This window comes from Vespula pensylvanica, chromosome 14 (assembly GCF_014466175.1).
Source record: "Vespula pensylvanica isolate Volc-1 chromosome 14, ASM1446617v1, whole genome shotgun sequence".
In the NCBI taxonomy this organism is placed as follows: domain Eukaryota; kingdom Metazoa; phylum Arthropoda; class Insecta; order Hymenoptera; family Vespidae; genus Vespula; species Vespula pensylvanica.
This window is the reverse complement of record NC_057698.1, coordinates 1,051,297-1,078,531: the sequence shown is the minus strand read 5'-3', so window position 1 is coordinate 1,078,531 and position 27,235 is coordinate 1,051,297. Positions and strand designations below refer to the sequence as shown.

General features: G+C 36.0%; 2 protein-coding genes and 1 long non-coding RNA gene across 10 annotated transcripts in view; 2 read left to right on the top strand and 1 right to left on the bottom strand.

Moving 5' to 3' along the window:
- Positions 1-5,999, top strand: part of LOC122634351 — a 29,676-nt gene extending 23,677 nt beyond the window's left edge. For all 7 annotated transcript variants that reach the window (XM_043823214.1, XM_043823212.1, XM_043823209.1 and 4 more), the window contains one exon: positions 51-5,999. In XM_043823214.1, the coding sequence (XP_043679149.1) occupies positions 51-4,409 (4,359 nt within the window). In that variant the 3' untranslated portion in view covers positions 4,410-5,999. The remainder of the gene's footprint in view (positions 1-50) is intronic.
- Positions 6,000-6,115: 116 nt separating this feature from the next.
- LOC122634352 (WD repeat-containing protein 61) lies at positions 6,116-8,391 on the bottom strand. 2 transcript variants are annotated; one of them, XM_043823216.1, is made up of 8 exons: positions 8,283-8,391; positions 7,727-7,836; positions 7,481-7,650; positions 7,161-7,399; positions 6,978-7,071; positions 6,748-6,841; positions 6,456-6,627; positions 6,116-6,262 (listed from the first exon to the last, which is right to left on the bottom strand). In XM_043823216.1, the coding sequence occupies exons 1-8, from the start codon at positions 8,286-8,288 to the stop codon at positions 6,170-6,172; spliced, it is 978 nt and encodes a 325-aa protein (XP_043679151.1). In that variant the 5' UTR covers positions 8,289-8,391; the 3' UTR covers positions 6,116-6,169. The 2 variants fall into 2 exon arrangements, with proteins under 2 accessions (XP_043679151.1, XP_043679152.1); XM_043823217.1 differs by having other exon boundaries at positions 7,940-8,374.
- Positions 8,392-8,871: 480 nt separating this feature from the next.
- LOC122634354 overlaps positions 8,872-27,235 on the top strand; it is a 73,530-nt gene continuing 55,166 nt past the window's right edge. The window contains exons 1-2 of the long non-coding RNA XR_006328371.1: positions 8,872-8,916; positions 17,445-17,560. This is a non-coding gene — a long non-coding RNA (uncharacterized LOC122634354). The remainder of the gene's footprint in view (positions 8,917-17,444; positions 17,561-27,235) is intronic.

Sequence of the window (27,235 nt, the reverse complement as noted above, 5' to 3'; positions counted from 1 at the left end):
CGCCGTGCGAAGCAAGGTTTCTTACGTATTTATTTGCTTTATTATTTTAGGAATTAAGCGACAAAGAAAAGTCGATGCTTTCTCAAAATACGCAGAAACATTCATCGAACAGTAACGTTAGCGAAATTAGTGTAACGGATCACGATAATTTCTCTGTTCGTACCATACCATCGACGATAGATATAACTCTTAGCAGTAAGGACACAAGCACGTCAAATATCGACTACTCTTTGCAAGAGAAATTAGAGTCTTCGACGAAGGAGCGCTTTAAAACTTGTAAGAATGTTGTTTGCGTTGACAAAGATCTTAAAACGGGAGAATCCACGAGGTGGAGTGAGACGTTGTTAAACGAGACGGAAGTTTTAGAAAATATATGCGAGATAAGAATGAAAAGTACTGATTCTGAAAGCAGTAACTCCATCGATTCCGTAGAGCAATCGGAGCATGCATTGTTAGAGCTGTGCATACAGTCTGGACTTCCTAACACAACTGAAAATATTACGGGAAAGCGTAGTAGTATAATCAACAAACAGCAGAAATTGAACGACGAGTCTTGCGCTCGTTTAAAAACTTCCTTCAAAGACGAGCTTAACGACGATACGAGGGACGACGACGTTGACGGGAAGGGGACGTACGTCGTTGACAAAACGACGACCAAACGGGTGGAAGAGGACGTTTATAGACGTCAACGAGATCCCGACGCCATGATCGCGTCGTTGGATCGGCTTACAGCTACCTTGGTGCAACAGACCGAGGCAATAAGAGAAAGAGATTCAAATACGATGAAGCAAAGTATATTAAGCGACACGTGGAACGAGGATTCCCCTAACGAAGTTTCATTTCCGAGTATCAGCATCAGTGCTCCTATGATTCCTTCGTTCAAAAGCGACGTTCCAGATGGTCAAACCACGACCATGTCGGATACCGCGGAAGACGATGAGGACGAGCACGCAAACATGACGGATTCCAAAATTATTCAACAGGAAGCGATCAAATTGGCAGAAGCTGTTGATGCCGAGGTAAACAAACAAAACGAAATGGAAACAACGAGTATGACGTCCATCGATCTCGACGCTATCAAGCCACCATCTTCGATGGGAAGTTTGTTGTCACTGACCGCGAGTTACGCCGGACCTATGGACAATACGGAAAGTTACGTCAACAGGGACAGATGTTATTCGACGTCTCTTCCGCCTGTTCAAACTAAGAATCAGTCGGCCGTCGATACGCGAAATTGTCGCAAGAAGTCATTGCCTCTTGGGGTCGTGGCTAAAAGAGCATTGAATCAGGGACAAAGTCATACGGGTAGCTTGGAAAATCTATTAAACGATTGCGTACACTCCCATTTGGAAAATGTTAAGCCACCTTCCGTAATGGACGAATTGTTCGACGTTGGAGATATGGAGAACAGTATGTTAAGCGTAGCGAGCATTACCTCGGAAGTAGCGGATAACAAGGATCATGATTCGCATTCTTTGTCGGGAAGCGATCCGGTATTTGATTTACTTAAGCCCGTGGCAAACGTATTGTCCATCACGTGTATGCGATATGCCGAAGGTATGCAATCGAGTGGCAACAACAGTCTCAGCGAGTATTTAGAAAACATCAATCCTCCGTCTCTCTTCAACGAAGTCAACGAAATGGATCGATCGACGATGGAAGGAAACACGGATACCCTTTGCAACGACACCCTGTGCATGGACACGGAATTGCGCACGGAAGAGGTGCCAGCTACTCTGGTAGAAGCTATCGACGAAGGTGAGAACGATACCGACGAAGGAGTTACCACCATTTCCTCGGAATATTGCGTGAGCAGTTCGGCCGAGTCGACTCCGAAGAAGAGATCGAACAAAAATCATTTAACTCCCAAACAAAAGAGAAATCTAGCGAAGGAGAGATACAAAACGTATACGATCGCCGCTGAATTCGTAAAGAAGGAAGAGGAGAGACGCAAACAGGAGGGCAAGCCAGGAGAGACACCGAACAAAATAACCACCCAAGGCAAGTGCTCTCCTTTTTCCAAATTAACACCCAAGCAGCGGAGACAAGAGGATAGGGCACGCTTTCAAACCCAAGTACTCGAAAATCCCTTTCCGATTATCAATGCCATTGTAAGCAACAAAGAAGAGATCGATCAGACGTGTTGTCGACAAAAGGACGATGCAGAAGTTGGAGACCCAGCGAACGCTGCTAAATCTTCCATTCCTACGCTTACCAAATTACCGATCCCTAGAGCATTAAGAAAGAAGCGCGCCGAAAATCAAGAGAACAAGGAAAGATATCGCACAAGAACGTTAAATGATTCCGAGTGTATGCAAAGGGCCGACGACTGCGATATCGAGCCAACGAGCAACAATTTGGAGAAGGAAGGCAACGCTGACAACGTCCACGACATCGCCTTGGAAGAAATTAATAACATGTTGGAGCATAATGCTACTATAGTATTGAACACCTTGAACGAGTCTAGCAAAACCCATGCCATCTCTCTCGGAGAAGACGTTTTATTGGATCAAGAAACTTTAAGTCTGGTATCGAACGAATCCGGATCGGAACAAAGTCTAAGATTATGTTTCGTCAATGGAGTTTCGAAGAGATTGATGGACACGTATACTCATCAAGGAGACGTATCGCAAAGATTTCATCAAAATGCACAAGAGGAAAAGGATAAATCCGACGTGGAACATGCACCGGAAGAAAATGATCCTATAGAATCGGGTAGCGATAACGGATCTAATTGCACGGAGGAACAATGTCAGGTAATTAAACGTCCGCGTATAATTAAGCCAGGAATGGGTAGTAGTAGAGATGTTAGCGCGGATTCGAACGCGACGGACAAGTCGGAACCAGGAAGTCCGAAAGCTATTCGCGGAAGAAGAAAAGCCTTGTATTCTAATCCAATCACGCGTAAGCCGACTCCACAGTCGTCTCCGTTGAAACATCCAACTCCCATTAGTGCTATTCCCATCGGACGTAGTAACACTTCTCCTATCGTTAGAACTACCAGGGCCACTACTCTCAGGCAAAGTAATAGTCCAGGTGTAACTGCTACAACAACGAAAGAACCTTTAAAGACAAATGCCAGTCCAAAGATATCCTCCGCCATAGCCAGTTACGAAAGTAAAATAAAAAATGCAAATGCTGCGAGCAAAAGGACGTCGGTACCGAACAAGGGATCTTCGTTGACATTCACGAGATCCAACAAACGCCATAGTACGCCTGCATGCTCGTCGAGTAGCCAAAATGAATCTAAAGTTGAAGTACCAACGAAGCAATTGGAACGTCAGGGAACATTCACCAAGGACGAACCAGAAGTGGAAAATGCGCCGACGGTATTTTCACCGGCTTCGCCGATAAAAACGAAAATTGCCAAGCCGATAAAAGGAACGTCGAAGATTCACCCAGCCGTTGGGAAATCAAAAATTTCTGTGAGAGCTCATCAAACGTATCAGACGAAGGGTGTAAAGGCAAATGGCGTAGAAAAGCCACTGGTATCGAAGCTCGTGCCAACATTAGGTATTCCCAAGAGCAATACCAAGGTAACAGGAACGAGTAAGGCTGTAACCAATAATCAGAACGCACCGCAAAACGATAATGGAAAAGTTTTTCGAAAGATAGGACCTTTGGGTCAGAGATCTAACAGCAATTCTAGCATCATATCCGACACGTCGAGCGGCGTACAAAATCGCAGATTGGCGAAGGAAGCGACGAGTAAAATCGCTAGTCTGTGGAAGAAGGTAGAAGAGAACAAAAGTAAACAATTGTCCGATAAGTCGGACGGGAGAAAGTGGATTACGCCTGGTGGTAGCGTTACGGGAGAGATAGACGGGCAAATTGTTTCGAGCAAACCACCCGCGTTTAGATTGTTCCGTAGTTCTACGTTCGAAGGAGTTCCTCAAGATGACAGTCATAAGGTGTCCATGCAAAAATCCAGATCTAAACAGCCCTCGATAACAAACGTTCAAGCCAATGGGGTTAAGTATAGAAATTCTTGCGACTTGAGCGGTATGAACGCAAATGACGCACCCTGTAAGATCCCTGTTAAATCGTCCAACAATCCTACCACGTCAAGGAAAGACAACATCGTGCAAGGAGATAACACCGTTATTTTACGTCGTCAACAGGGAAACGACGCTGGCATTGAAATCGACAGTGTAAAGCGTATGTCGCGACTTGGCTCTTTTATAACGGTAGATCCACCTAATTCGGACATAGCACAAATACCAGTCATGTCTGGCAATGGACGTACACCGGCATCAGCTATCGTACCACCCTTTAATTACAACCCTAAAACGGACATTCCTTCGCACATAGTTAAGGGTAGATCGGATGATGCTGAAGGAAAATTTGAAGTAACTGATAGTCATCAAACGGAAATAGTCACGGCCTCTTCGAGAGTAACGACGGTATAGAAGAACATCCGAGTTTTGTAGCAGTAATTTTATTGTTGCAAACCTAGTCATTATAAACATTGATCCATTTATTTCGCAATCACGTTGCTTTAGTATTTTAGGTATTTCGATTGATTTCTTTCTATCTTTATTACCTGAATTATTCGTGTGCTCGTATGCAACGTATTTATATTTTGATACGTTTCTCAAATTCTATATATAATATATATATATATAGAGAGAGAGAGATTTATCGTTATATTGTTTTACTATTTTCGAGATCGTACGGTGATTCGTTTTTTTATATGTAAAGAAAATGGTGAGAGAGAGGTATAGTAGCAGGAAATTCCACAATCCATTCCTGTTCGAGTTTTATGTGTGTTGTATATAATAAAATATGACATAATTCCATCAATACGAGTCAGTATAAAATTATATAGCGTCTATATTAGTAATTACGCGGGATTATTTATTCCATTTTGTATATACTAAATGTGATTAAGAACTGTAGAAAAAAGTTAGCAATGTATGTTATACAATAACACTGGTGATACGCTACTGTACATCTTTAATTAGTGAAAACGAAGAGAAAAGTTAGATCTGTATTTTGTTTCCATCATAGTTAATATGTACTCATTTCGATGAGCGCATCGTCTAATTACTTTTGAAGACTGATAGTGACATGAGATATATTTGGGCAAAACTTGATGTGTTTTCAACATGCAAGAAAATTATAGTAAATTAGTCATACAGTTTATATATATATATATACACACACACACACACGGACACACATATGTATGTATGTTTGTGTGTGCATGTATATGTATATGAATTTAGTGGTCTACATAATGCTAAGATGAAATTATTTGTGAGAAGACAAAATTTTATAAATAATACACCCTAAGTTTCTAGTCTACTTCTAACATAAATTTACGGTCAATACAGCTTCTATTTTGATCATATGTCTTATTAGATAAATTAATTCATATTTAAATATGTCTACCAAATCAAGTTATATCATCCTTTTTAAAGGTATATATATATATATATATATATATATATATATTATTAAAATATGCACAGAGATCTATTGCATATGGATTCATGATATTTGAATATAATTTATTATTATTATTTTTTTTCCATACGTCGATATCATTTTCTGATCATATTTTTTCATTATTTAATATAATTACGTTCTGTATTGTGTCATCGTTCCTTCTTTTGCGAACCGCAGTTCCATTAGAAGAGAAATGTTTGGCGTAGTATGGAAAGTTTTTCTTTCTTTCTTTTTTTTTTTTTTTTTTTTTTTTATATATATATATATATCTATTAAATGGCATTTATAAGTATTCAGCCCTGTTCCAGTTCAGGTTAATTAAATTTAACCATTCCAACTCGGATAATCAGGGTCATTTTTATTTCTTTCTTAAAATCAATTTTCTCTGCATTTTGCATATTTTTCATGATCATTGTGTAATAAGTCTCTTTATTCTTCTTAGGCGATAAGTAACATTTATTTCTGTTATATTATATTTTACATTTGGCAGGTATCTAAGTATAATTTGTATACTATTAAGTGCTGCATAATAAAATTTCTAGCTACTATCTCATGTTTTTCATTATAAATATTTACTATTGGATATAATAAAGAAAAAAATTCTTCAAGGTCCTATCTCGTAAAGGAAACGATTGGTAAAGGGGGGAAAAAAAAAAAATCTTAATAGATCAATTTTTTTTTTATTTTCATATATATATATATATATGATTCAAATATGTTATATGGGACAATTATAAAGATTAATTGATTTATCTTCGGATACTGATGCAATAATATTGTTCTTTTGTGGATTATATTTTACTGCCCATACCTGTTAAAAATAATAAGGTATGATTATCATTCGATTAAATCTATAGTTTATATATAAGACAGTTTACTTGTAATTATAAAGAATGCTATAGTACGCGAATGTATTTGCAGGCATATACATATTAGTGATAGTTAAGTATATAAATATCTTTTTAGATAATGAATATTTTTCATTATTTATGTAATACTTATACCTGATCATTATGTTCATTAAATGTATGCAGACATTGACGTTGTGCTAATTCCCAAACTTTAACTGTGTGATCCGAACTGCTAGATACAAATCTTTGTCCGTTAGGTGCAAAAGCTACTCCAAGTACCCAAGAAGCATGACCTGACATGGTTCCTGCTAGATTGGCATCTTTTCTATAATAAATATAAAACAAATATATAATTTTTAATTTTTAGAAAAGCACATAATAAGTATTAACATAGCACAAAGTCTATAATGATATTGTTAGTTCTTAAATTTATTTGGAAACTGACACATCGTATAGTTTCATGTGTCCGTCATCCGATGCGGTCAAGAGTAATTGAGAATCAGGAGAAAAACATAAGGATCTGATAGGCATTGCATGACCTAAAAAATAACTTTTTAATATATCTTTCTATAATAGAGAAAGAGAAAGAGAGAAAGAGAGAGAGAGAGAGAGAGAGAGAGAGAGAGAGCGTAGAATTAATACAACAAATGTTAGTTTTTACTTTCTTAAATGTACCTTCCAATGTGCGGAGAACTTTACCATAAGTAACATCAAAGATATTAATGATACCATCTATTGCACCGCTAGCAATATATTTACCATCAGGACTCTAGAAATAAGAATCGATATAAACTTGCTCTCTGTAATCAATGTAATAGTTCCTATACACACACAAATAATTTATTTTAAAGTACGTACGTAAGCGACGCTAAGTGTGAATTTTCCACCTCTTGTATCTAAAGTTTGCTCTTGTTTTCCGCTTTCTGTTCCATATAGATGTATTTTACCGGCATGACTCCCAGATACAACAAATATATCATCAGGAGAAAATACTACTGTCCAAATATCGACCGGACCTACTTCTATACTAGAGATTTTTTCGCCAGACTCCAAATCCCATATCTTTAAACTTGAATCAAGCGAACTTGATGCACACTCTGCAAATATAATTATTAATCATTACTTGATATTGTATTACCAGGAATAAAACATTTTTTTGTCATTTAATTAAAACGTACTTAAACCATCCGAACTCACAGCTACCGACACGACTCCAAGAGAATGACCGGTTAATTTATGCTTTAGTTGTAAAGTACCATCTTTATGTTCCCAAACTTTAACGGCGTCGTCCACAGATCCCGTGACTACGTATTCGACCGTGCCTTCTTCGTTCGATTGCATAGAATCTCTGTTGACATAAATTCAATATAATTTTAACGAGGTGACAGCATCTGACAGGAACAGTATCGTTTAAAGAATACTACCGTGAATCTTCGTTATCAGGATTCACTTCTTTCTTCTTCTTAGGACATCCCCAAGCGCAGGTCCAGATACTGTCTTCGTGTGCATTCTCAGTTTTATTAATTAAAGAATACTAAAATAATATATACGATATATATACGCACCATAATATCCTCCGATTAATATATCAAATCTATGATACAAAAATATGTAAATAATCACAAAAATATTCTCACCATTTTCTTGCAAACTTATTTATGTATATACATATATTGTCAAATATTCTTTTAGAGGTTATGCTTGATTATATTTTATAAATATAGACCAAGCATAAGAAAAATGTATTACAAAAGTATTATCTTTTGAAGTACTCAACTTTGTAAATGGTAATCGAAAAATATCGATTTTTATTTCATAAAAAATGTCTTACAAATTGAAACTTAACGCAATAACGTGATATCAATTATAGAATATGAGTTAACATTTCTAAAGACATCGAAACAGAAGAATATTTTCAAATTACTCGAAACAACGTAATACAAATACAAAAGATAACGCCAATACGCTTTTTATAATTACATTCATTAAAAATGTATCCTTATTGAAATTTTTACTTGTAAATTCGACAAAAACACAGTGCCCCTTTGGAATCTTTCGATAGATACAACACTGGAAAATCCTTTGAAATTTTATTGGTCGGACATCTAGCGGTAAAAAGGACGAATCAGTTTTTACCTACGATATATCTATTTTCAATGGAAACAGGCCGTTTGAAAAATTAACTTACCGATAGAAAAGTATCCTTCGCCCGCTAGATGGCGAGTCAGTCTCGATTATCGAAGAATCAAATCTAACGGATTCCTTATTACTCGGTTTAAACATTTTGAACCAGTAGCCATCTTGGAAATTCGCGCGCGAAGGAAAATTTTATCGAAGGAAATTGTTTTTATGTAAATTCCTTTTTCTAAATCGTATCGTCATTTTTATCAAGCATCTAACGAATTTTCCATCTTCGGAAAAGTCGATAAGGTATAAATCAATGAACGATGTCGCAAATAAGTTACATTTTTTTATTCGCACGAATGTTTACCGCAATGAACATTGAAAAATATCGATGGAATTACGTACGTAGAACAGTTACTAATATATTCTCTTTCTGTTTCAGGATCCAAGAAGAATGCTGATTCAGTATCCGATCGCCGTTCGTTACGAAGTAAGTACTTTTGATAATTCGAACGTTAATCTTGTCGTTATATATATTTCTTTCTAATAGGTTATACTTTTTCATACCATACATACATACAACATACATACATACATACATACATACATACATACATACATACATACATATATATATATATATATATATATATATATATATAATCATATTTATCTTAATAAAATAACCGTTGGGAATGAAGAAAGAATTTCGAAATAGTAATCTCAACGATTTTAGGTTACGTCATATCGTAATCGAGAGATTCGAAAGTCTCTCTTTCTCTCTCTCTCTCTCTCTCTCTCTCTCTATCTCATTCTAATAACGAAGCAACAGGTTCAGTTTCACTTTTTATCTCGGCTGCAAACGAACAGAGACAAATTTATGAATGGAAGATGGTGAAGAGAGCAAAGGCGCACTGAATTCTCGTTAGATTTGAATCGTCCGAGTCGTCGTCAGAGTCGTTCGATGTATTCGAGTCAAATCAAAAGCTCTTTTAAGTTACTTCAATAAGTCCATCCATCCATCCATCCATCCATCCATTCATCCAACCAACTATCCATCCAACCAACCATCCATACATTCATCCATACATCCATACATATATCCATCCATCGCATCTATCTATCCATCCATCGCGCGAACACACACAGCGGTACCGGGTGAACAGGATGTGGTGCACCACAAAACTTTATTGCTCGTTAAATTGTAACTTACGTTTGACGCCTTGACGTATATAATCAGTATTCTGCCCGTTTCCGCGACTTTTTCTATGTTCCTTTTTAATTTTTATTATTTTTATTACCTTTTCTTTCTTTCTTTCTTTTTCTTCTTTTCTCTCTTTTTTTTTTTTTTTTTCTTTTTTTCTTGTCAACCCCCGTTTCATTCGTCATCCCTCTTTTTCTGCTCGATATAATCTTGTATATTTATGACGTAGATTACTAGCGTTTCCCTTATCCATCTCTTCTCTTTTCTTATCTTCTTGGGTATACGAGGATTTTTGATAAAAAAAAAAAAAAAAAAAGAAAAAAAAAAAGGAAAAAAGAAGAATAAATAAAATAATATCAAATCGATATTCGCCGCGTTAGGATCATTCGGTAGAAGATTACGAGTAAAACGTTTTGATTAACGTACCTAAAAAAAAAAGAAGAAAAAAAAAGAGAGAGAAAAGAGAAGAGAGACAAAAATCGTGAAACGTTCTTTTTACTTGTCTACTAGTCTGATTTATTTTTATTTATCTTTGTTACATCTGATTGGAGAAAAAGAGGGAACGAAACGAGCGATCAAATATAAAATAAAGAAAAAAAAAAAAAAAAAGGATGTCCCACTAGAAGACTTTCAAATTTTCATTTAGTTAATATCTGCTTTACTCTGTCGATAAAAAAGAAAAAAAAAAAAGAAGAAGAAGAAGACGATGGGAAAAAAAACAATCGATAAACGTCCGCGAAAAGTTATCCACCGTCGATAAGAGTAGGAACGACAAAAAATATCTCTTCGACTGTTTTTTTTTTTTTTTTCTTTTTCCTAAAGAAGATCGATACGTACGAACGTTTCTCCTCTTTTGCTTTCTTTTATTAATTTATAAAAACGAAGCGTAATGGCAAGCTTTCTCGTGTTTTCTCGCGAATCGAGTTTGAAGAAAGAAGATTAAGAAAATTCGTATTGGTGCAAATAGGTGCTTTCTTTGAGGTTATTGTTAGAATTTCCTCGATAAGTCGCTTCTCTCTCTCTCTCTCTCTCTCTCGTTGGTACTCGGAATGGGATTTTTGCAAGGTGGAATGCTACAACTTCCTTCGAACGGGCGTCATCGACCTAACAGCAAAAGAATAAGAATGCCAAGCCTAGGATATGCTCCTGCATGGTAAACAGACGCATTCACAGAAATCTCCACTTCCTTTCGCGCGCTAACACTCTCTTTCTCGCTCCTTCTCTCTCTCTCTCTCTCTCTCTCTCTCTCTCTCTCTCTCTCTCTCTCTCTCTCTCTTTCTTTCCGTCTGTCTATCTTTCTCTCGTGGCTTAAGTGGCTTAAACTTAAGCAAAGAAGAGGTAATACTTCTTATCTATTTTCTTTTATCTCTGTTTCTTACTGCAGCTGCCCATGCGTTGCTTCTTATTTTTGGCCTCTATTCTAATTCACAAGTTTGGTGATTTTCTTTCTTTCTCTCTCTCTCTCTCTCTCTCTCTCTCTCTCTCTCTTTCTTTCTATCTTTCTTTTTTTTATACTTTTTCTTTTCCCCTTTAAGTCTCTTCTTTTTCAAGTTTTTTGAAATTGGAGTTATATGTTATATTCGTTAGATTTATGTTATGTTCTTTATACATTTATATCTATATGATGTCGTTCTATGTTTGCCAAAGGAAAAAAATCGAGAAACAAATGAAAAGACAGAATCTTTTCTCTCGTTCTTTTCTCAAAAGTTTTCTCCGGAAATGAAACTTTTGTCGAGCAACAACGCGTGCTTCCTAACCAACGTTTCGTTTTAATTTAAGCAAGGGGTAACTACGAAAATTAGTTGGATATCGCGATATCGTTCACGTTCCTTCCTCCCTTGTTTTCTTTCATCCTTTCTCTCTTCCCTTTCATTCTTCTTTTTTTTCTTTCTTTCTTCCTTCCTTTCTTCCTTTCTTTCTTTCTTTCTTTCTTTCTTTCCTCCTTTCGCTCCTCTCGAATTATCTTAAGGAAATCGGCCGAACCGCTCGCTGCGGTTCTTCTGCATCCTGCGAAGAAAATTACTTTCGTTGGAATTTCGACGACCACACAGGGGAGAGGGCTCGCTAACGGATGGAAATCCCTTCGAGAGGGTCTTCGAATTCTCTCTCCCTCGACAAAAAAAAAAAAGAAAAGAAAATAAAGAAGAAGAAGAAAAAAGAAAAAGAAAAGAAAAGAATGTAAGATTATAATGTCTACGAGAAATTAACAATTATGATTTTGTGTATCACGAAAAAAAAGAAAAATGGTGGAAAATTACGGTAGGCTCGATGGTAACGATAACAACGAACAAAATAGATAGTTTTTTTTTTTTTTTATATATATAAAAATCATTATTTATCGAGAGTACAATTACAAAAGTAAATTCTCTCTTTCACTTCATTTAATATTTCCGTGCGAATTTAATACAAAAACTGACGAGATCGTATTCGAAAGAGTTAAGATGGCGGGACGATAGATTATAGAAACGAACGAAAGAACGAATAAAATAGGATATTTCTAAACAAGAAAAAAAAAGAAAAGTAAAGTAAAATAAAATACGGATTCATCGATTTCGTAAGAGATGATCATCAATCGTTCGATAGGACTTTTAATTTCTTTCGGGTCAACGTCAAATAAAAATGAGGTTATTTTCGATCGAGGAAAGAAATATGGCGGATGATATGGTATACGTAAGTAATAGCTGCGTAATAAAAGGGCGATAAATGTTCGTAAAACTCGTTAGAAGTTTGCGAGGATATTGTGGCCTTGTAGTGTCTCTCTCTCTCTCTCTCTTTCTTTCTATCTATTTCTCTTTCTCTCTCTCTCTCTCTTTCTCTATCTATCTCTATCTTCTTGTCGGCACGTAGAAAAGAAAGAATTCATCCTGTGTAGACACTTTGAACGCTGTTAGCTCTATAGGCTGTATGGTCTAGCATAGAACAAGGAAGGTTCCAAGAATTCGTTTCTTTTTCTACAGTCGACAAACAGCAGAGAGACAGGAGCGTCATAAAACGGTTCCAGTTCCCACGGGACCATACTCTCTCGCGCCAAGGTTGTTTAGTTCTGGTACTGAAAGAACGGCTTCCTTAGATCCTTAGATGCTGCTGGAAGAAAAGGAAGGTAATACTCTCGAGAAGTTAGGGAAGGGGAAAGCGAGGAAGGGAATACAGAACTTCTCTCTCTCTCTTTCTCTTTTTCTTCTTATTTCTTTTTCTTTTTCTTCGTTTCTTTTTTTGGTACATTAATTTTCAACCACCTTTGCCTTTGTTCTGAACTTCAATTAATTTTTGTTTGATATCTCGTCGGGTCTTTAATTGTCTTCATTTGTGTGTACACACACAAAATTGCAATAACGCCTATATCGTTAAATAATTAGTTTAATCGTTACTTTCTCTCTTCTTCTTTTTTATTTTTGACATCTCCGTAAGCATCGTTATTAAATCAAAAAGACGTCTTTGGTATTAGGATCAGCTGATCGCATATTCGTCGATTATTATTCTTAATTAATTATTTATTTCCTTCTTCTTCTTCTTCTTCTTCTTCTTCTTCTTTTCTTCGACGTCGTAAATATTAAGATATTATTGCTTTACGAAGACGTCTTCGGAATAAGTTGAGTCAGGGTGAGTCCTTGGAAATATTCGTATTGGAAAAGTGGAGGAGATGGAAAGTTCTCTTCTAGTTGTTTCAACTTCCCTGTAGTATTGTTACTCGGTAGTCAATAGTTAAGCACCATAGTACCGTTTGCCTTTTTGTTATGTCAAGGAAATGGCGAAGGGCAGTGAGGTTATTTATTACATTACCTTCTTACTTAAGGAAGTCTGGGCTATTGCACCCGAAGCCAGTCCATTGTCGTTCGGGAGAATTGCAAGGAGAAGAAGCCAGCAGCTCCTTTAGTTTTTAAACAGGTAGGAGATTCACATCCTCGCGAGACAATCGTTTCTTCGGTTTCGTTAGTTCGAGGCAACTAGAGGCGACTAGTTTACAATTTTTCGGGTTTCTTTTCTTTTCTTTTCTTTTTTTTTTTTCTTTTCTCTTTTCTTTTCTTCTCTTCTTCTCTTTTCTTTTTCTTTTTCTTTTTCTTTTCCTTGAAGGATTGCCAAAAATACGTAGGTCATCTTTAAACGTAAATTATTCTTTTTCGTGAGCCTTTCAGGCTTGCAGTTACGCTTGTTATTTTACAAGACAGTTTTTTGGCCTTTGCAATGATTTTTTTTTTCTTTTCTTTTTCTTCTTTTTTTTTATATATATATTATCCGAAAGACACAAATGAAAAGAAAAGAAAAGAAAAGAAAAGAAGAAAGGACATTGGCCTAAGGAGTCGTAAAAAAATATCATTTGCAAATTTTAGACCCGTCTGAAAATTTATGTACAAATTTTTTTACATCTTTTTACGTCTGTTTTCAACTATTGTTTGTTGTAACTGTACTTTGAAGAAAAGTATTCCTTCACTTCTCGATTTGATAATACATTTTATCTCGAATGGGATGACCTTTTTTCTTTTTTTTTCTTTCGACAAAAAAAAAAAAAAATACGAATTTGTTCGAATAATCGTTATCGTTACACTTTTCGAGAAATAATTGTCATTAAAATTAGTCATTTAGTCGTTTGGACGAAAGCGGACGAAGCAAGGTTCGCGAGCTTGGCGAAAAACGCGACGAAAACGTCATCCTCGTGTGACACGTGCACGGAGAGAGAATCAAGGCGAAAGCAAAAGAGAAAAAGAGAGAGAGAGAGAGAGAGAGAGAGAGAGAGAGACCGGAAGATGAAAGTTCAATGGCTGATCGTCCTGAAGGACTCTTTCCCACGGTTTAGCAATGAGTTCCTATTTACTTGAGCACCGACATCGATCTTTCTTTCTTTCTTTTTTTTTTTTCTTTTTCATTTTTTTCCTTCTCATCCTTTTTTTATAGTCACTGTTTTAAGTAGATCATTGTCGAACCTGTAGAAGGATTTAAGATCGCAAAACAAAAAGGGGGATGAAAAAGAAGAAGAAGAAAAAAAATGGAGCAATAGATTATAATTTCTAATTTCTTTTTTTATTTTTATCCTTAGTACATTGTTATTATTATTAATTAATTATTATTATTATTATTATTATTATTATTTATTTATTTTTTTCGTTGGAATAGATATCTTTTCTTTCGTTCCGACATGCACCGCTCTCTTTCTCAAATTTTAATTTTTCGTTGCTCTTCTTTCCTTTATTTTCTTTTGATTTGTGCTCGCGTCCTTTGAGGAGGAATTTTTTTTTCCATTTTCATATTCCTTCCTTTTGTTTCCGTTTCGTCGTCGTTCAATAAAATTCGGATGACAACGCGAGCGTAAAAATTCTCCATGTAAGTATTTTTCGAAGAGATTCCCGTACACACAATGTACCTTCCACGTTATGTATACGAGAGTCGCATGAATTTTTATGTTCGACTACGATCTGCATATAATGACGATGCTGATTGGGCCGGACGTGGCGCACCTCTTTATCTCGATTTCTTCGTTTCTTCTTTTTTTTTTTTTTTTCTTTATTTTCTTTTCTCTCTCTCTCTCCCTCTTCTCCTTCTTCTTCTTCTTTTTTTTTTTTTTTTAAACCACAGACACACATATTCGAAAAATAAAATTCATTAATCGTTATAATCGACACGCATGCACCGAATGGATTTTCTCTCTTTTCTTAATTTTTTTTTTATTTCGTTTGCTCTCCTCCCTTCTCTATCTCTCTGAAAGATTTGACACGACGGAACACGTGCATGGGAGGGTTTATCGTCTCGCCATTATTATTATTATTATTATTATTATTATTATTATTATTATTATTATTATTATTAAAAAAATCGTTCTCTCTCTCTTTCTCTCTCTTTTACCTCCCGCCTAGAGAACACATTAAAAGTTCAAGATGGCGGTGTCATATGGCGCCAGAGATATATGTATCTCTATACACTTCATATATTATAACGAGTGCTCTTCGCGAGAAAACACAAATAAACAGAAATTACCCGTTTACAGGACTACACAAGGGTAGAGGATTATATCCTATATACATATATATATATCGGATTAGAAGTATAGTTTAGTTTGGTATCTCTCGACTTGGTCATAATTTAGAAAATGTTGAGTGTTACTCTTTTTCATGAGAATTTTCTTGCTCTTTTTCTTTTTCTTTTCTTTTCTCTTTTCTTTTTTTCTTTTTTCGTTTCTTTTTCCAACACTCATTTTTTTGCTCCACCAGTTGGAAGAACATCTTGGCAAGATGCTCTCTCTTGTAGGGATCTCGAGAGGAATCCTTCGAAAAGTAGGACACTTTTCTAGGATTTCTCTCTCTTTCTCTCTCTCTCTCTCTCTCTCTTTTTTCTTTTTTTTTATTTTTCTTTTTCGAAGAAAAACGTTTGAAGTTACTGCGACACTTGTTCACCATTTACGAATGCTGATATTTTGTTTAAAAGATCTGTCTTTACGATTGGGCCACCCATTAAGATTTTCTCAGAAGGAGCTAATAATTTTCTTCCAAAATATTTTTTTTTTATCCAATATAAAATAATTCACTTTATTCTCTCTCTCTCTCTCTCTCTCTCTCTCTTTTTTCTTAAGAGAAAAAGCGCTCGACAATTTCGTTAATCGCCAATAAAATAATTAAATTGTCTTTTATTTTATTTGAAAAAAAAAAGAAAGAAAGGAAAGAAAGAATCGCGCACGAGACCTACGATAAATTAAATAAAATACAAATGTCATCCTGTATCTAAAAAAATGTATAACATAGCGTAACAAGGTGATTGTGCATTATCCAAAAAAATAAAAGAAACAGGATGATTGTCACGTTTATCTTTATGATCAAACGACACACGTCATGCACTATCCCACATTATTAACACCCTTTTGAATTTTCCACGCGTTCGATCCACAGATTATGGTTTCGATATCGCATAGTCAGACTCGGACCGTCTCGAAAATTCCCACAGAAAATATTACAGTAGAACGACCACCGTCAATGAAGCTCCGTAAAGTGGCACGAAATAGAATAAGGGCAGCATGCCTTTCGTGGGTTTCACGGGATGTATCACGGGAGGTTTCACCATAGTAATTGCATTTATACTATATAGACACTACATATATGGAGGTAGGCAGATGTTTCTCTCTCTCTCTCTCTCTCTCTCTCTCTCTTTTTCTCTCTTATTCTATGGGGTCGCGTGACGGCAGAATCTTTCTCGCGATATCTCGTGGTCCTTTAATGGCCCCCATAACACACACATAAAAACACACGAGCGAACAAATAAATACACATAAACGCAAACACATACATATCTATGTATGTATGTATGTATGTATGTATGTATGTATGTATATTAATAGTGAAATCACGAAAGCAATACGATCGTTTATTAATCGTCGACAGCCACCATGATCGATAACCTCCACGATTATCTCCCGTTATCTTTGGAAAAGAGATGATAATATCGTGATACGGCAAATGGTTTATTAAGCCAAACCTTCTGTGTAAATTATTTCTTCCTGTGTTAATCATTTCTTTCTGTTTCTCTCTCTCTCTCTCTCTCTCTCTCTCTCTCTCTCTCTCTCTCTCTTTTTGTTTCTTTGATAATTTTAATTAGGCTTCGGATTTAAAAAGTATATATGATCTTCTTACATTATATTTGGGGAAAAACAAAAAAAAAGAGAAAAAAAGATAGAAAAAAAAATGAAAACGAAAAGAAAGACTACACGAATGATCATGATTCATGGGGAATTGAATTTGTTCATCTTTTGTTCTCTTTTTCTCCATATCTGTTTTTTTTTTCTATATATTTTGTACATATATATGTATTATTATTATTTTTTTTCCTTTTTTTAGGATAACTACCTACATGGACGATCGTACGAACGATCAAGTTTAATGAGAAAATTTAATGAATTAATTAACAGATGAAGATAACAGCTGTTCAACGTGACATATTTCAACATCACAAAGTGAGTCCCTTTTCTTTTTGTCCGTATTTTTAACTTTCTATAACCAAATTGATTTTCGTGTATAAAAAGGAAAAAGAAATTATTTAATAGGTGAAAGTTATAGTATGATGCGATTATACTGTACGAATTACCGCTTATACTTAAAAATCATAAAAGAATTTTGGATATGACGTACCATATACGACAAACGTAACTCTTTCTGTGATATATTGATTTTCAAAGTTTTTCTTTAATCGTTTTATGCTTACTACATTCTCTTGTGAAAATTAAATTATATGAACGTATTAAAAAATCTTATAGATATACATATGTATATATATATATATATATACACACCTATATTTAAAAAATTTTCTAAAACCATACAACAAACGATATAACATTAAAAACTCGAATTCATGGACGATATTAAAATACCCATAAAATTATTACGAATTAATTTTAGTATGTTAACCACACTTTTGCATATATCAGAACACGATTAAGGCCTAAGTGCGAATTAGAATGAATGAATGAAAGAGAAGAGATAGAAGAGGGGAGAAGAGAAGGGAGAATTAAAATGTCACTCGAATCAGGTTATTGCATGATGCTTTAAGGTACCCCATAGGATGGTTATGGGTAGTTCTGGAGTGTTAAGCACATTTTGCATATATCAGGACATGTTGATCTACGCGGAAATGCGAATCAGACTGAGTGAAAGAGTAAGAGTAAGAGTAAGAGAGGAGAGGTTGAGAAGAGGAAAGAAGAGAAGAGGAGAGAAGAAGAGAGGAGAGGAGAGGAGAGAAGAGGAGAGGAGAGGAGAGGAGAGGAGAGAATCGAGAGAGCCGACAACCGTTCTGCCTGTGAACGGAAGACGCCCCGGGTAGGCATGCCCAATGAATTCGTCTGCGACCGAATGGTAATGTTACTGCGTGCGGTCCTTATGTCGTGTCGGCTTGAGCACGACAACTCTCAAGAGAGAGAGAGAGAGAGAGAGAAAGAGAGAGAGAGAGAGAGAGAAAGAGAGTATGAGCTTAGTTAAAGTGAAAAAGAGAAAGAGAGAGAGAGAGAGAGAGAAAGAGAATTTCTCTCTTACATTGTCTACACACACATATATACATATATATATATATTTATTTATATACATATGTGTGTGTGTGTGTGTGTGTGTGTGTGTGTGTGTGTGTGTGTGTGTGTGTGTGTGTATGTATGTATGTATGTACGTACGTACGTATATAACCCAACAGCACTGCCGTTTGCAATTTGTTGTCTGGGCTCCAATTTGCCAAGTGAGTGGCCGTGGGCGCTACCACCGTCGCTTCCGACGGATATTCGGCGTCGAAAATTGCCAATTGTTTCAATGGAACTCGATTCGTATTGTTCACCAACACTCACACGGTATCTACATATGTATGTATTTATATTCTTTACTATAAGACTTCACGCAGAGAGACTTTTAACGTCAGATAAAGTCAGGGATCAAAAAGGTTCCAAAAAGGCTCGCTCCTTCCTCTTCGATCACCGCGTTCGATCCGAACTTCTTCGTTGATTCTGAACGTATTTTCCAAAGAATTAATCGCTTTTTTTTTTGTGGAGATTCTATTATCGAGATATTCTATGGGATATATACTTATTATCAATTAGGATAATCGTTACATGGTACTTGTTTTTAGATAGTTATAAAAATGGAATGATTGTTGTTCTTCTTTTCTTCGTCTTCTTATAATTTTTGCGAAAGAAATTTCTTTTCTATTTTCTTGTTTTTTCTTTTCGTCATCGTTGAATAAAATTTTAAGATTAGGATTGGAATTTTTTGTAGAATTAGGATTAGCTTCTCATATTGTCTATGTCAATGTTTGAACTCGTTAGAACTCGTTCTCGAATCGGAGAAATTCAATGGGCTATTTTATTGTAAAATTTATAAATGAAATCAATCGTAAATAGTACTTGTTCGGGGATCTATTCAATTTTTTATTCAAACATTAGGATTAGGATGGCTTAACATTATCAACGAGTTGAATCTCGTGTTAGATAGTTCTAATTCGATAGATTCCACTGGGACATTTTATATTGGAATTTACTACTTTTGTTACGAGATCGTACAAATTTTTCATTCTTATATTAAAAATTAGAATTATACCTAGCCCGCGTGTGTGTTCGTGTCTGCATATGTGCGACTTAATCCTCTCTATTTAAATTGAATGTTAACTTTTTTGTTATTTTATTTACGAAAGGAAAAAAAGGAAACGTAATATTGTATGGGACTGGAGTTTATATTAATGTATCTTCGTTACGTTCGCGAATGATTTATGCTAAGCTATGTAGCAATACCGATGATGATGGTATTACCTTCTTGAGAATTTATTGAACCACAGAAGCGTTCGTCTTAATCCAACTCTATCGTCCTTCTCTTGACTTTTCAATCAAGAAAGAAAGAGAGAGAGAGAAAGCAAAGAGTAAGTTAAGTTAAGTGAAGTGAAGTTGAGTGAAGTTAAGTTAAGTTAAATTAAGTTTCCTCAAACGATCTATGGCATTTGATAGGAAGGCCATGCTAGGTCAGACAAACGCAGAAAGTTACGTTGATTATTAATGCGAGAATCCAAGCCATTCAAACTGAAGAATAACAACAACAACAACAACAACAACAACAACAATAACAGCAACAATAACAACAAAGATGACGACGACGACAAGGAGAAGGAATACTAGTCTCTTCGATTCTATCAGCAAAATATTTCCATTTAATTGGACGGCCAACTGGCTATCGGCAAAACGTAAAGCTACCTTTGACACACTCGTCGTTAGGCTCGTTCATCAATCTGGATGGTGACTAGGTATTTTTGATATACTCGTGTCACGTTAGAATGTTGATAATTAAACGTTATCAAGAGAGATATATACGGGTACAGATGTCGCATGGAATGATCGGTGAAAAGAGTTTTCAACATTTTTATTTATTAGAAAATTATAAATACGTATGTGGGTATATCAAAGACAATATACGTGCATTGATATTTTCCATGTCGAACGTTCGTATACACAGAGTGTGTCAAAAGTTCGTACTATCCGAAACAAAAAAGAAATTAGCCGACATAAAGAGTCTCGTGAAAGAGTAATCGATGTTTAGAAAATCATCCGTGAACTTTTGATATATATATACTCGTCACCCTGTATATGCGCTAACACGAGGATTCTTCATGGAAATTCGTAATGACAAATACTCGTATATGAATACACGTATGCTCATAGAAATTCATAACGTTCAATGTTCGTGTAAAGGTTCATGGAAACGGATAATATAGAATGTTCAATGTAGAATATAGAATGTAGATGGTATAGAACGGTAGGACACGCGTCCGATTTGAATACACAGAGAGATAAACGAAATAGAGGAGGAAATCGGATTGTAACTGTTATCCGATCAACGAACTCGTCCACCTTGATCGTTACTGTAAATTCATTCGTATTCTATCGGTAAATGACGATAGATAGTCTACGTGACCAGGTAATACCTTATCGAAGGACGGCATGAAGCTGCTTCCGTTTCGAGTAAAATCGAAGGACGTCCTAGCATTTACGTACAAATGTATGTACATGGATATAAACGTGTATGTACGTACGTATGTATACGTCTATATGGTATATACTTGTTACACGTGATCTACCGATGGAATTCTTCTAACGCTTCTAACGCTCATGAGGAAAGAAACGGTTTCAACGGTCGACCCCTACGATCCCTAAGGCCATACATCACTATATAACTTCGCTTATGTACATAGATACATAGTTATATACGTACGTATACGTTTACGATTTGATGGCAAGAGTTGGTAAGAACATTACTGTGGTGCTTCTTCGACGAGTAACGACTTGAAGAAGGAAGGAAAAAAAAGAAAAAATGCTCTACAATTAAGTATCATGTTCGTGTCGAAATGTAGCGTGACTTGTGGTTACCTGATGGTACGCCCCACAAAACGCTCTTTGTAATGCATACACAACCCTATGAAATAAACTCTTATCACGAACCTCGGAGATACCTCAAAGGCAACCCTTTTGGCTCTTTGAACTTGCTCGAACGATGTCATTTATTTTTCTACTTTTGAAATTATTATTAAATAAATTTCCATTGGACGTTTAAGATATCCGATTCGAAGAGGAATAAGGGAATTGCGTCGTCTATCGATTAACGATGGGATTGCAGTCGTCTCGTTTGGAACGAGAAATTTCAAGAATCGTTCGCGGACGATTCGCGGAGCGATTAGAAGAAGAAGAAGAGAATTAAAAAATAGAAGAAAAATTGAAAGGGACCGATTTCAATGAAAATTGCATTCTATGATCCGATTAAGAGTCGAACAAATTCGAATTATCGTGAAGCGATTGATCGATTTTCTGAAAGGGGAAAAAAAGAAAACAAAAAGGAATAATTTGAAGAAAATTCGTTGCTTTATTAACAGAAATCCGTGGATCGTTTGAGAATGAAAATACAGGTTAGTTCGTTCCTCATCGGTGAATAGAAAATTACGAAATAAAATTCGTCGATCGTCTTGCCTAATTAACCGAAACGGGGTGAGCCATCGTCGTTATTGAATAATTTCATTGAAAGTGTCTGGAAGACACTTCGTTACGGTTAATGAAGTTCTGTTTGAGTTCTCTTGTGAAACGATTCTACAAGAGAAACGAACGTTCTCTAACGTTCGTTCGAAACTGGAACGTAAGGGAAAGACGTTACGGACTGAAGATTTTCAAGCCCACCCTTCTCCTTCAGTCCAGTAATTAGAGTAATTTAATTATTTAAGACATCTGGTGTATTGCTGTTGGCGAGAAGAGAAGAAAAGAAGCGAAAAGGAAAGGAAAGGAGGGGTGAAGGATAAAGAAGGAAAGAAGAGGAGTTGGAGTGGGGGTGGAGAGTTGGAAAGTTGGGGTTGAAGTTGAAGTTGGGGTTGGGGTTGTTGGACGCGTGCCATACGTCTAGAAAAGAAACCCTAACTCCTTAAATTCATGGTAGAACGTCGAGTATGGTTGCTATCTTAAAATCTTCCTTTCTACGTTCATCGAAGACGTTTGATGCGTTTCTGCGATTAACATGTATGTATTATGTATATGTATGTATACATACATACATACATACATATATATATATACATGTATATAGGTATGTACCTGAGTTATAGGTCTGATAGGTGGTGTATGGCACGCGTGCAGCACGTGCGTTTACTCGCAACCGACCGGTGGACTTGGATTAATACTTATGCACTGCTGAACAGAACCGTAGAAGAAGAAGAAGAAGAAGAAGAAGTAGAAGTAGAAGAAGAAGAAGAAGAAGAAGAAGAAAAAGATGGTGGACAGAAGACATACGAGTACATCGTGACACGATGCCTTATGTTCAAGAGTGGTCTCTTTCGAAGGCACTCACTGGAAAGCTGTCATTCCATGGAATTTCAACGTTCTGTTTTCTTTAAATTGATCACTATTGTACATGGACGTTGGTTTACTCGTTCTGCCAACAGTTTTATAACGTTGTGTGTATGTGTGTCTTCTTTCTTGCTTTCTTTTTTCTTTTTCTTTTTTTTTTTTCTCTTTTTCTTAACTCTTTGTTAAATGTTTTTAATGATAGGATCTTATTATCGCAGTTCGTCGTTGTTTATGATAGGATACTTCTTATTATCTACTCACGCTAAATTTCTTTCATGATACTCGTGATAGTTTATAATTGTTCATAATACTTCGTAATAGCTCGTGTAAATTCTTAATAATTCATAACAGCTCATAGTAATACATGATAGTTCGTGACGCAAAATTGTCTACGTAACAAAATAAAAAATGCAAAAAGAAAGAAATTAAGATACTTAGTAAAAACAAAACAAAAAAGAAAAAAAAAAAAATAAGAAAAAGAAAAAACTACTGGATCCATCGATCTGTAGAAAATTTCGCAAGGGAAAAAAGAAAATTATTGAAATATTCGTATCAAAAGATTCGTTGGGAGAATCGAAAGATCGTTGAACGATTTTACGTTAGGACGTGAGATTACCGTTCTTTCTCTAAAGATCAAACGTCTTTGCCCCCCCTCCTTGTTGGAAAAGGGACCGGGAGCATGTGTAGACGAAAAGAGAAAGAAAAAGAAAGAGAGAAAAAGAGAGAGAGAGAGAGAGAGAGAAAGAGAGAGTATATATGTATATCAAAGAATAAGAGAGAGAGAGAGAGAGAGAGAGAGAGAGAGAAAGAGAAATGCAAGAAAGAAGAGAGCACGTGCCACAGCACACCTGCGTTTTCAGGGATATGCCATAGGTAAGTCGGGCACCTGGCGAGACTCAGACAGTCTCTTTCTCTCTCTCTTCTCTGTTTCTCTCTCTCTCTTTCTTTCTTTTTCTACCCTCTAAAGTAATACTATTCTTTGATGCAAGAAATATTATCGAGAGAAAAGGAAGCTAAAGAATAAAGGGAGGAAGGGCTGGAGGAGCTTCCTCGTAAGGGCAAGGATCGTAGAAACGATAAACGAAGTCGATGAAAGCGTAAACGTGTGGGATTCGATACACTCGTTAACAATCGAGAACAATCGAATACCGAATACTTTCTTAAACCTCATGATGATTCACAATGATTCATAAGCTCCTTTATATGACTATTTAACAAGATGGTGAAAGACAGAAATAGAGATAGAGATAGAGATAGAGAGAGAGAGAGAGAGGAACAAGTTTTTATCAAAGTAAATATTGAATTTATTTTCTTAGAATTAATATCAATTCTATTTGTTAACTCGATAGATGATTACAATAGCAAAGAATAAGAAAATTCAGGCTTGTGTTACGTATTAAAATACGATGGGCAGCTGTTAGCTTATTATTTGGGATCAACGTCTTCGAGTTCCCATCAAACGAGCCTTTTTCCTTGTTGGTAGTACTACCTAATTCAATTTTTTTTTTTTTTTTTTTTCTCTTTATTATATGCATGAGCCAGAATCTAAGAGGGGGAATTGAAATGTATGAAAGTTTATCTGGTATTTGAAAATGTGGTACCAACAATTTTGAATCGTGAACGTGTATTATGTTTGTTGGGTCGTATTCAGATTGAGTCTCAATTATCTATCATTATAATCGTATAATTCATGATATTATTGCGTAATTAATAATATGATTTATGATCGGAGATTGACCGAGGGAAGAAGTATTACGTTTTAACATTAATACGATTTTTAAAATATATTAATTTTCTTTTTTTTTTTTTTTTTTTTTTTTCAACATTGTGTCTCGTTGAAGATGTAAAGAATGATTTGCATCGAACGAATTCTATTCCTTTTTCCACCCTCGCCTCCACTCTTCCTCATTAAGAACCAGAGCGAAAATTTGCGTCGAAACTGTTTTAGAAAAAAGGAAAAGAAGAAGGAGAAGGGAAAAAAGAGAGAAAGAGAGAGAGAGAGAGAGAAAAAAAATATGTTGGAGTTTCGCGATATAGAGTATGAAAGCATTTAACGTATGATACGTTATTTCTTAGACCCCCACTTCAGACTCTTTTTTGAAACCCTCCTGCTGTGAAATAATTTCAAACAAGAAGGACAAACCGACTGCGAGAGGTGAAAAGACGTTACGTATAGTAGTAGTAGTAGTAGTAGTAGTAGTAGTAATTTTAGTAGTAATAATACTACTACTAGTAGTAGTAGTAGTAATAGTAGTAGTAGTAGTAGTAGTAGGGTAGTAGTAGTAATCATCCTCGTCGTCGTCATCGTCGTCAACGTCGTCTCCTTCGTGGTCGTCGTCGTCGAAGGGCTCACCCTTAACATGACAATAAGACATCTGCTTGGCACGAGCTTCCTAAGGGTGCTAGGAGTATAGCAGGCAGTATGTGGTAGGGCCCACCCTTAAATGAAATCGCCATGCTCCGTCGTGGACGATAATCTACGATGCGAGGAGACGCCTGAAGAGAAAGAAAGAGGAAAGGAACGTAATGCTTCTCCCGAAGAAAACGCCAAGGGTTCGTGCATTGATCTTCGTCGTCGTCGTCGTCGTCGTTGCAAACACCTGGTCTGGCTGGCTAGCTTGCTTGCTTGCTTGTTTGCTTGCTTGCTTGCTTGCTTACTTGCTTACTTGCTTGTTGGCTGACTGGCTGACTGTCTGGCTGGCTGGCTGGCTAGCTGGTTGGTTGGTTGGTTGGTTGGTTGGTTGGTTGGTTGGTTGGTTAGTTGGGTTCTTTGCTCGTTTGCTTGGCTGACTGCATCGCCACGAGTCGTCGTTTCTCGCTTCGTTTCATATCCACGTTCGATTGACGTCTCTCCGTCGTCGTTTAGTACATTATCCAAGGTTAACAGACGAATATTATTATCTACGTTGAAATTTCTTTTCGATCATCTTTGAAATGGTCCGATTCTATCGATTATTTGTTAAGATCATTCTTTTCACGTAGATTGACTTTGACATTTAATTTGATACTTTTTTCTTTCTCTCTCTGTCTTTCCTTTTCTTTTCTTTTCTTTTCTTTTTTAATAATAAACCTGACGATAGATCAAGCGTCGATAGATAAACAGAAGCTCTGATGCGTGCATAGGTTTATTGACTTATGATCGATAGATTACTACTGTTTAATGGTATTGATCTTTCTAATTATCTTTACGAGAAAGGAAATAGAAAAAGAAATGATATCGCTATATTGGGGGATAATCGGAATAGATATTTTGGATATTTATAATTCGGATGTTTCCCTTTTAAAAACAAAAGACACAAAAATAAAAATTACTGTCGACGTAAGTCGCGGCACAAGTGCCATTATCCTCGAACACAATGGACATTACCTTACGAACAATGAAAGCTCCTCTCACACGGTTGTCTCGCATTCTCGAGGCAAGTGCAAAAATTGGAGGAGGCTCCTTTTGCTGCGGGGTAGCCATATGGCGTGAATTTGATTAATTGCCTTCCTTGGCAACCACCGCCGTTGGATCTTCACCTGCACGCGCGAGCGCATGCAATACGACTACGATGCGTTATGAATGATCAGATGGGGAGAAAAGAGAGAGAGAGAGAGAGAGAGCGAGATAGAGATAGATAGAAACACCATGGAACGTTATTACGTGGAAGACGAATCGTTTTCACCAGAATGCATCACGTAGACGACGAACAGAAATTGTTTAACGAGTTGTTTGACCAACCTTCTACGATTGCGTCTTTGCGTTATGACAACCGACCAACGATCGTTTTCCTTATCAGAAACATTTATAAGTCTGGTACTATCCATAGTTTATGATTCTACGTGAGAGGAAGTTTGATATCAGAGGCCTGATAGAAATATTAACACGTTGAATACTAACGCAGTAACTCTGCTACTCGCGAAATCGATCGATTTCGTGAGACGTTTTTTTCTTTTTTTTTTTTTTTCTTTTTTTTTTTTTAATACCTCTTATAAAGAAATACATTTTTTTGGGAAGTTTCATAATGCAGGAATTATAATTATTTTGTTATATGGTCGATCATTAAAATTTGTTATATTGTCTAGTCGATTTAATCGATTGAACGATGGGGAATCGTAGATATTTATTTGGATAAATGGCAAAACAAATAAATTGGATGATTAATTAAAGGAATGATTAAGAATAATATATATATATATAGTGTAAGAAAAAAGCCATTGGAATTTTAACGTCGAGAGCAAATGATTCAAGACTCGTACTTTACAACGTTTTACATTTTGACGAGTCATTTCTTCGTCTTCGTT